Source organism: Gouania willdenowi, chromosome 5 (genome assembly GCF_900634775.1).
Source record: "Gouania willdenowi chromosome 5, fGouWil2.1, whole genome shotgun sequence".
NCBI classification, from domain to species: domain Eukaryota; kingdom Metazoa; phylum Chordata; class Actinopteri; order Blenniiformes; family Gobiesocidae; genus Gouania; species Gouania willdenowi.
The window spans coordinates 22,420,673-22,432,071 of NC_041048.1; the positions used below are offsets into that span (position 1 = coordinate 22,420,673).

General features: G+C 35.8%; 1 protein-coding gene across 1 annotated transcript; it reads left to right on the top strand.

Annotated features, from left to right (window-relative positions):
* The first annotated feature begins 507 nt into the window (after positions 1-507).
* Positions 508-9,834, top strand: mcrs1 (microspherule protein 1). Its single transcript, XM_028446047.1, has 14 exons — positions 508-684; positions 3,152-3,306; positions 4,161-4,299; positions 4,387-4,551; positions 4,652-4,761; positions 4,850-4,958; positions 5,072-5,210; positions 6,063-6,138; positions 6,275-6,303; positions 6,483-6,575; positions 6,669-6,751; positions 6,873-6,960; positions 9,465-9,592; positions 9,700-9,834. The coding sequence occupies exons 2-14, from the start codon at positions 3,152-3,154 to the stop codon at positions 9,784-9,786; spliced, it is 1,401 nt and encodes a 466-aa protein (XP_028301848.1). The 5' UTR covers positions 508-684; the 3' UTR covers positions 9,787-9,834.
* The last annotated feature ends 1,565 nt before the right edge of the window (positions 9,835-11,399 follow it).

An 11,399-nucleotide genomic window follows, 5' to 3' on the forward strand; every position in this document is an offset into this window, starting at 1 on the left:
AAATGTAATTCGTAAATTTTATTGGATTTACAAAATTGAAAGGGGCACAACCAAGCTTTTTTTTCCACTTTATGTTTTAAAAATGTGAGTTCTGAATTGCTTTACCTCTGCGTTGTGAAAAATGAATTCTTACATGTTTATTAATAGTCTTTTAATTCATAGTTTTACACCACTAAACAAGGGAATTTTGGTTTACATATTTGATACTTTAGGTGGCCTTTAAAATGTTACATTTTGCCTGAAGGCATAATCTTTCAAATTGAATTAAACTCCGTATATGTTACAGGAAAGTATTTAATGATAAGAACATTTTCATAAGAAAAAAGACATTAATTCTCATTAAACAAGTATATAAGAAATATTATGCTCCACTCAATCAATTTTTGGTTAAATAAATTAGGTTTTTGACAGTAATCCTACGAATATTCCAAACTATATCACTATGATGAGAAAAAAAAATGACTGTCTCATGTTCCAGTGGGCGGCGCTTGTGAGCGGTCACAACACCAAAGAAGAAGAACGACGTAGCTTTAGCTAAAGCAGCTGTAGAGCTAATGCTAACGGATCGAGTTACTGGATAATTGTCATGTAGTTGTGGTAAAATGATGTCGTGAAATTCATAGACGGAGAAATAATTCCGAATTACCAACTAAACTACCCTAACAAAGATAACTCACCTTGAAGGTAAATAGCGTGTTATTGTTGTTGGTTTAGCTTCAGAGGTAAACGAAGCTAGTTTTCAGCTAAGCTAATCTGGCAAACAATGATAAACATTGACTGATTGGCGCCATTCTGAAGTAGAAAAGATGTAGTCAGATTTTTTTTTTACACTACAAAACGATTACTAACAATATACATTGTTGTGGTTGTTGTTTATTCAGTAAATGATAGTTAAAAATAATAGTAAGAGATTGAACGGTGTTTTGACACAACTGGGCGCCAGGTTATCTGGTGACCGACATCCGGCCGTATCAATGATTATCAATCGTAAAATGGAAATTAGAAAACCTTAATATATCCAATGACTTTATTATTACTTTGGTAATATTATTTATTTGGTGAGATACACTCACGAAATGCTATCCAACTATTTTTGTCTAATGTGGCTTACAAGAGACCTATTTTAATGAATATTACATGTATTTTAAATGCTTGACTGGGCTTGTGCGTAGGGGTGAGTATTGGAAGGATGTTGCAATACGATACGTATCACAATATTTGGGTCACGATACGATATTATTGCGATATATTGTGATATTCTACCCAGTTGATATCAAAATTAAATGTAGAGTTAAAAAATGAAGTTGCTGTATATGTTTACCAGAAGATATTGATCATTCAGAGGACAAATTGAGTCAAAACTATTTGCTTGAAAACATTCTATTTTTTTATTTACTATTGGTGTTTTTGCACATTTTCACTGAAAAAAGAAAAAGCAGTGTTACACACTGCCATCATAAAATAAAGTGCAACAAGTTTCTTTTCACTGAAACTAGTAATAGTCTCGTAGTAACCATGACAGCATAATGACGGCATTGTAACATCTGTAAGTGAGAACATTAAGGATAAATCACAGTGACAATGCACAAAAATAAGAAAAAATAATTTATCCTATTGTGTCAGTTTATACACTGATCTGAACAGATTATATGAAAATAAAAGTGCATCAAGTAACCATTGCAACACATTGAAAGCATTGTAACCACTGCAATATTGCACAAATACACAAAAATATTGATTAAATATATATATAAAAAAAATCTTTTAAATAAAAAAAGATTTTAAATCAGAACCAAAAAATTGCAATGTACCGTAAAATCGATTTTTTTTTCTCACACCCCTACTTGTGAGACCATATTATTTGTGATCTGTTATTAATCTGTTATTCCAGTGACACAGATGCAAATCAGTCACTTTATGTTTTTGGTCACAGGAGCTAACTCATAACAAAGCCATCACCAAACAACAGTTATATTTATGTCACATGCAAGGTTGTAAAACAACGCAATGTATCCAACAGTTTTTAAATTAAACACTGTTGAGCTTTACTTTTAATCATGTAAGGACAATGCAGACAAGAAAACTGCTCATCATTAACATTTAACGAACAAAGCATTCTTGCGGCTGAAAGCATTTAAAATAAAAACTGAAAATAAATAAGTGGATACTTTAGAGCTCTTGAATGCCTAATAGTACCAGTAGTCATTTTTAAGAAGATAAGAAATAAACTATAAAAAAAAAAAAAATAGTCAGGAACACAACTTAGTTTGATTTAGGTGTTAAAAAAGGAATTGATGCAGAGGAGTGCTGCCAAAGTTCTGTGCCCTCTGCTGTGCCCTTTACGTTTTTCTTTCAAAGAAGACAATGTTGAACCATTGAGTGAGCCTTTTGAAAATATTTGGCTTGCTTGTTTGGCAACATTAATGAATGAACCTCATTATTTCATCCCTAATATGCTCAAATACATTGAATTGCTGCAACATGATTATCAAGTATTTCAATTAATTGTGTAATTCAACATTGGATTTATAAATCTTTATCTGAGAGGTTTGCAGTATGCTGTTAGGTTATAGTATGGTTGGAGTCTGAGACATTGTGAATAGTTTTTAATATTTATTCATTGTTTTGTTTATATTGAAGTCTGTTTTGTAAAAAGTGGAGTCCCAAGAAGCTTAAGCGCTTATGTATAGGGACCCACAGTTAAAATACAAATGAATCCAAGATACTGAATTACAAAAGAAAAACAAAATATAACAAATTTCACCCACTCACAGCAACCCACCAACAAGGTCACATTTACAAAAGGAAGCCTGTGAAATTCATCCATCCAGTTTCTACACATCACAATATTCAAATCAGATTTACATAATTACATCTTCAGGTTTGCAAAATATCTCGTACATTCAAGGGCCAGACCAAAATGCAACCAGTGTGAATAATCAACCATATTGGGTTATATTATAACGTAGCAATAAACTTTGCTTAAAAAGCTTTTTAAATATGTTGAGTGTGTTTCTTGTATAGTACTATCAATTTTGTTCCAGATCTCCGAGCCTTTAAAGCTGGTGCACTTCAGATGACGAGTTTTCCCTCTCAATAAAGGTTTCTTTCTCGTGTTATGTTTATAATATTTTCTTATTTGAATGAACAGATGCAAGCAGGTGATCCTGGTGTCGGTGCATCGCTGGGAGTGGGTAGTGCACAGAGCCGATCAGAGGATGAAGACTCTCTCATAATCAAAGACGTGAAGAAGACACCGACTCAAGCCTTCGGTGGCAGTGTTCCCAAGCGCAGAAGTTCATCCAGGTTTGACACACATTGAAACATACTGTGTATTAACTAATGTAGTTGCATCTGTGTGTTCTAGAGGTGGGACTCGATTCTAATTAATTAGAGATTTTTTAATTAATTGATTTAAATGAATCTAAATGAATTGCGTAATAATATTTCACATGAGAAGCAACGTTTTTTCAATTTAAATGTATTTTGGTATATGACTGAATCAATTAAAACAAATGAGCTTAAACAGCTAAATTGTTTATTATTTTCATCACTGAGTGCTAACATAATGTGCAATATGAATGAAGAATATTATGATTCCATTGTTCACAAACTTAAATTTAAGTAAGCTATATTAATGCTTTTCTTGATTTTTTTTTAATAAACTTTCTAAAACAAATGTGTTTTTGTGTATTAAAATAAAAAAACAGCACTTAGTACAGAACATTTGTTAATAGATAAGTGGAAACTGAACACTGCAAAATAGTTATAATACAAGAATATCTGTGGCATGAAATCAATAGAACAACTGATGAAGCTGATGAATTTAATTTGAAATTGTCTACATATCAGTTCATAAGTTGGGTCAGACAATGCTACTTGTAGCACCGGTTCTAGCACAGCAACAGGTTCTACCATTGTAGCCAGTGCATCAGTATTAAGGGTTTACTAGCAACTTGTGCAAAGAGAGGTTCCATGGTGTTTGGAGTACAAACAGCATGGAACATTATTTTGCTGTAATTAATTATTCACAATTAACGCATTGAAGTCCTAGCCCTAGTGTGTTGGTTTACAAATTATCAGTAATAACCATGAGCACAATGATGCTGTGCTGGTGGATAAGGCACTGTTGTAAATGTCAATGCTAATTGTTTTCATAGGTCAATTAAGAGAAAGAAGTTTGATGATGAGTTAGTGGAGAGCAGCCTTGTGAAGTCAACAACCAGAGTGAAAGGTCCTTCTGTCATAGAACCCATTCGGTACTCAGGGAGTGATCTTTCATCTAGTGAGAAGAAAAAGGTAAAAAGGGTCACGATTTCTTTTAAAGATGCTATCACAGCATTAATCAAATGGATGTTGTTTTTTAAGACTTTTTACATCTTTTAGGTTGCAAAATGTGGAAGTTCTCTGATGCCTCCTCTCACTATGGTAGTTAACCCTGCACTGATTACCAAACGAATGAAGAAAAGCAAACAACCTTTACATACTTCTAAAGACTTGGGTCGATGGAAACCCACTGATGACCTACTACTCATAAATGCAGTGTTGCAGGTGAGTTTAAACAAGTTTGTTGTCATGTAAACAATGTCTTCTGAAATAATGTGGTGCTGTTGTTTCAATGCTTTAAATGTTAATATGCGTTTGTTTTCAGACGACCGACCTCACCTCGGTTCATCTGGGGGTCAAGTTCAGCTATCGTTTCACTTTGCGAGAAATCAAAGAGCGATGGTATGCTTTGCTGTACGATCCCGTCATCTCAAAGTAAGACACGTCATGTCCTTTGTTTCTGTTATTGTTTTAGGTTAGCATTCTTTGATTAACATTTTACTTTGTGTTTTGTATGTTCAAGGCTGGCATGGCAGGCTATGCGGCAGCTTCATCCCGAAGCTATTGCTGCAATCCAGAGCAAAGCTCTGTTCAGTCAGGCTGAGGAGGCTCTGCTGGCCAAGATAGGCTCTGTATGTGGGGTTGTTCACCAATACTTAACTTTTTTTGCTTTACAGATAGTAATCCCCGTTTTGGAATATTGTGTATTTATAATCTGGGTTGTATTATGTTTCTTTCTCAACAGACCAGTCAGCCCAAACTGGACACATTTCAGGAGCTTTTGAGCAAACACCCTGGAGTCTTTCACCCGTCACGCGGGCCAAAGAGCCTGCTGGTACACTGGCAGCTGCTGAAGCAGTATTATCTACTGGACGATCAGAGCGGTGAGTCACACGAGTCCACAGGCTGCGGCTTAATAGGAGGACTAATTACTCCTGAATGATTTTCCGATTAATCGATTAATCACGACTATTTTTCTAATTTTAAGCACATTTTTTAGGCAGCTATTTTATTTGTATTCTGACTAGGGGTGTTGGAAAAAATTGATTCGGCGATATATCGCGATATTATGTCACGCGATTCTCTGATCGATTCAAAAATGATCGATTTTTTTTTTTTTAATTTTAACCTTTATTGAACCAGGAAACAATGTAACTGCACAAATAAGTGCACTGAAACCTGGGCATGTTGACCAGCTTGTGTTTTTTTAATAAAATCTAAGTACACTTTGTAAATCTGTAACTTAATAAAGCTGTAGTTAACCTGCCTGCAAGTTGTGGAGGTAATGAAGTTGAAATAAACTACAGAGTTGCTTTCACTTAAACAACACCATTAAAGTAAAATAATAAATAAATATTAAACACTGTGAACGGTTGGAGCAATACTGCCATCACCAGTCCATATATGGTACTGCAGCAACAATAATGCAGGAAATACGACGGTAGTTGACATGTTTGATTATGTCACTAATGTATAAGTAAAAAATAATAAAAACATAATTTAATTTACATCAGGTATTTTTATTTAATGGAAAATAGATCTCATATGTTTGCTGTGTTTTGCCGCTGTGATCTTCCAATAACAAACCTTTTATCTTATCTAATACACCTGGATTTGAAATACCAAAAAATTTGCATATTTTGATGAATATTTGTATTTTTACAATAAATATTTTCCTGAATTCTAACAGTGAGTTTTGATCTGTTGCTGCTGTTTTCTCTGATTGTTTATTACAGTACAGCCTCTTCCTAAAGGAGACCAAGTCCTTAATTTCTCTGATGCAGAGCAGATGCTCGATGACGTAAAGTTAAAGTAAGTCTTTATTTTGCTCTGCACATGCACTTTTGTACCTGCACACAGTAAACACTGAAACCTGCTTGTTACATGTTGTATGCTTTGAATGTCCCCAGTTTTTCCGCACTAATTTGTGTTTTTGTTTTTCCCTCAGGGAGACTAGAGACGAACTGTTAGAGCATGGTAATATGTGATTCAAGTTTTTACTAACTACTGTATATACACTGTAATCAAGTTTTTAGTTTTTTTTTAACTTGTATATGGAGTATAATTGCAAGCTTGTTAACATTATCTGACCCTTACAGATTAGTGAAACCTCTTCTCAGATATTCTCTCTTGTGTGTTGTTGTGCTCCCCTGCAGAGTTGATGATATCGGATCGTCATCAGAAAAGAGAAATCCGACAGTTGGAGCAGGAGCTGCCTCGTTGGCAGGTTCTCGTCGACAGCATCACAGGTGCGTTACGTGCTAAGCCTTATGAAGGACAGGCCTCATGGCTTTGTTGGATCTGTGGAGCTCTGTCTTATCCGTTTGTATTTTCGAGCACAGGAACAGGCATGCCTGACTTTGACAACCAAACTCTGGCGGCATTACGAGGAAGAATGGTGCGCTACCTCATGAGATCACGAGAGGTAAATCATTGCATAGGGTTTACAAATACTGAGGTGTTGTTTTGGAGGAAGGGATTGTGTGAGCTACTGCTTTCTAATGTTTGTTTATATAGATTCTAACTACATTTTCGTGTTTGTAAAGATTACATTGGGAAGAGCGACAAAGGATAAACAGATAGATGTGGATCTGTCTCTGGAGGGCCCAGCCTGGAAAATATCCAGAAAACAAGGTGATGTAAATGTTTAATTATTAGTTAGTATTATTAATTAATAACTAGGGCTGCACAATTAATCAAATTTTAATCGTGATCATGATTTTGGTTGCCACAATTAAATAAACCTGATTGTTAGCAATATTTATTATTAAAGTGTGGGTTATGCTGCATATCAAATCAGGCATTTTCTCAACCATTAGTCAGTGGCAGCTTTGAATAATTTGGTGCACTGATGAGAGCTGTGAGCTTTAATTGTTTGCAATGAGTTGCATTTTTTAAAAGCGCTCTGTAATAGTGTATTTATTCAGTTAACCCTTGGTACATTTTAAATTGTTAGGTAATTTTTTTATTTTTATTTTTGTATAATGTTTATTTAAAGACAGGGTAGGAGATTTTCTTTAGATACACTTTTTGGTTGAAATTGTCTTAATGTCCTGACAGAAATTAAGATCTTATGTGCTCTGAAAAAGGAACGAAGAAAAGCCGTCATCTGTAGCAGCTGTAAACCTGTTATAACTTCGACCAATCACATCTCCCTGCTCGTTCTCGATCCCTCGCATGCACGAGCTCACACTGACAGAGTTAAAACAGAGTTTTTAGTCACTTTAGTCACTTTAGTCATTTTAAATTGTTAGGTAATTTTTTTATTTTTATTTTTGTATAATGTTTATTTAAAGACAGGGTAGGAGATTTTCTTTAGATACACTTTTTGGTTGAAATTGTCTTAATGTCCTGACAGAAATTAAGATCTTATGTGCTCTGAAAAAGGAACGAAGAAAAGCCGTCATCTGTAGCAGCTGTAAACCTGTTATAACTTCGACCAATCACATCTCCCTGCTCGTTCTCGATCCCTCGCATGCACGAGCTCACACTGACAGAGTTAAAACAGAGTTTTTAGTCACGTTTTTTAACATGTATAATGGTAAAGTTTGTTTACTTACTGCTGAATGAGACATGAGACAACGAAGTTTCTACACAATACATTGATGAGCTGAGCTCCTCTTCTGCAGCAGCTATGCGCATTCATGTGAGTGAGGTGGAGCACAGAGGGGAGGGGGGTAAAGACGGAGCCGTCGGGGAGGCTACATTCAAAAGCATGCTAGCTTTCGAAAATCACCTACCCTACCTTTAAAAAAAAAAAAACCATTATATGAACAGTTTACAGTTCAAAATGAAGATTTAAAGTAATAATAATAATAATAATAATAATACATTTTATTTAAAAGCGCCTTTCAGAACACCCAAGGACACTGTACAGGGCAGTCATTAAAATAAACACAATAAAAACAGCAGAATAAAACAGATAAAACAAGTACAACGGAATAAAGCAGGGTACAGTGTTGGTGTGGTGAATGTGTGACTAGATGCAGAAGGAATATCTGAAGAGGTGAGTTTTGAGTTGTGATTTGAAGAGTGGGAAGGAGTCTATGGTACGGAGGTTAGTGGGGAGCGAATTCCAGAGCTGGGGGGCACAGTAGCTGAATGCTCTGTGCCCCATAGTGATGAGTTTGGCTGGAGGTACAGAGAGTTGAAGAGTGGAGGAAGAGCGGAGTGTGCGGGCAGGGGTGGCGATGTGGAGGAGGTCAGATATGTAGTGCAAAATAAATACAGATTTTTCCCAAACATGATAAATTATTGTGATTATAATCGTCATTACAATATTGATCAAAATAATCATCATTTTGGCCATAATCGGTCATCCATATTACGGTAGTAACTACTACCACCAGGTGTGCCTATGCTGTGTTTTTAAAAACTGGTGCTATGTCATCGCTCTAGTTGGGTGGAGAGCAGAATTTCCAATGAGAATGTTTTATTTTGTGTGATGTTTGTTAGATAATTTCTGTTCTGCTTTTTGAATCATAATTATTTTTCAGCATTGTACGTTACATTTAACGGTTTAATTTTTTTCTCATTATTCTAATGATACTTTTCATCTACATAAAAAACAAGTGTTTTCAATCCTAATTTGTATTCATTGTTCTTGAGCTTTTATTGTTCAGATTTAATTTTTTATATATTTTAAGTTGTATTAATTATTGTTCATTATTATTCTTTTATTAATGTTTTTGATACCAAATACGATATCTGACGGTGCAAATGTTATATATAATACTTTATAATTTACTGTATGTTCTGTGTACAATGATCATTTCTGGAAGTGCTCTCCCTTCTTGAGCAGGGTTCATATTTTTTCAAATAGAAGCACATGAATCACTTAAACCATCACTTAAATGTTGTTGACTATTTCAAAGATATGTTTTACAAATTATCTGTGTTTTTTTATATTCTCACTGTCTTTCTAAATGTTGCCATTTCAACCATGTAAAACATTGAGTTGCCCTGTGTATAAAATGTGCTATACTACAAATACATTTGCCTTATCTTTTTAAGATATCACTAAAAGATTCTGTCTTTTTCTGTCTAATCTGTGAATCAATGATTTGTGTTTTTCATTGTGATGCTTACCAGTGGAAACTACAAATGAGTCAATGTCAGTTACCTTTTATTGCTGACAGGAATCATAAAGTTAAAGAATAACGGAGATTTCTTCATCGCCAATGAAGGCAGGAGGCCTATCTACATCGATGGCAGACCAATCCTGTCGGGAAACAAGTGGAAACTAAACAATAACTCAGTGGTTGAGGTGCGTAGAGGGTTTGTTAAGTGTATTGTCAATGGTAGTCAAGTGTATGTAATCTAATTTAAAGGGCTAGATTGTACCTAATTTTTTTTGTTTTGTTTTTTTTTTAGATTGCAGGTCTTCGCTTTGTGTTTCTAATCAACCTGGAGCTCATTTCATTGATAAAAGCTGAAGCTGCCAAAATGACACCGCAGTGAGCATCGGCCATCCAGCAGCTGTGATGAATTGATGATACTCTTTTTTTTAAAAACCAAAAAACTTGAAACAAGAATCTCATGAGTAAAACCCTGGAACATAAGCTGCAGGTTTTATGTAGTGTGTGGATTTTTCATGTCGTAAAGTAGTCTTGTTTTTCACTGCATTGTTAGATTATGTAGAAATGCCTTTTTCAAATGATTAAACTTGTACACAAAGTCTGATGATGTTTGCAGTTCTTGAGTTCTGGCTGTCACATCTGGTTTTAGATTTTAACTCAAAGGTGTAACTGGGAGAAACCGTATTTGCAGTTTGTCATAGAAGGAAAAAGCATTAGCTTTCCCTCTCAGCTTTGGGTTTGTTCCAGGCTGATGCATTGGTCTTTGGATTCTCCTAGTTTTTTTTTATTATTTTCCCCTGGTACAGTTTAGCTTTGAATATACAGTGGGTACGGAAAGCACAGTGGCTTCCATAATCCTTAAATGGAAGAAGTTTGTGATGGCCAGAACTCTTCCTAGACCTGGCCATCCAGCCAGACTGAGCCTTGGTGAGAGAGGTAAAGAAGAACCAAAGATCACTGTTGCTGAGATGGGAGAAAGTTCCACTAAGTCAACAATCACTGCAGCCCTCTACCAGTCGGGGCTTTATGGCAGAGTGGCCCGACGGAAGCCTCTCAGTGCAAGACACATGAAAGCCTGTATAGAGTTTGCCAAAAAACACGACGGACTCCCAAACTATGAGAAATAAGATTCTCTGGTCTGTTGAGACCAAGATTGAACTTTTTGGCATTAATTCTAAGTGGTATGTGTGAAGAAAACCAGACACTGCTCATCACAGTCATCAACAGTAAAACATGGTGGTGGCAGCATCATGCTATGGGGGTGTTTTTCAGCTGCAGGGACAGGACGACTGGTTGCAATTGAAGGAGAGATGAATGTGGCCAAGTACAGAGATATCCTGGAAGAAAACCTCTTCCAGAGTGCTCAGGACCTCAGACTAAGCCGAAGATTCACCTTCCAACAAGACAATGACCCTAAGCACAAAGCTAAAATAACAAAGGAGTGGCTTCGGAACAACTCTGTGACCATTCTTGACTGGCCCAGCCAGAGCCGTGACTTAAACCCAATTGAGCATCTCTGGAGAGACCTGAAAATGGATGTCCACCAACGTTCACCATCCAACCTGACAGAACTGGAGAAGATCTGCAAGGAAGAATGGCAGAGGATCCCCAAATCCAGGTGTGAAAAACTTGTTGCATCATTCCCAAGAAGACTCATGGCTGTACTGGCTCAAATGGGTGCTTCTACCTAATACTGAGCAAAGGGTCTGAATACTTATGACCATGTGATATTTCAGCTTTTCTTTTTTAATAAATTTGCAAAAATTCTACGTTTCCGTTTTTTTTCTGTCGAGATGGGGTGCTGAGTGTGCATTAATGAGAAATAAAATGAACGTTTTTGATTTTAGCAAATGGCTGCAATAAAACAAAGAGTGAAACATTTAAAGGGGTCTGAATACTTTCCGTACCCACTGTAGTTGATGAGAATGAATGGGTATCTGTTGTTCAGCAAAGTGTGCTGTTTTCTTTGTACCAGCTGATGGCAGCAGAGTTAAC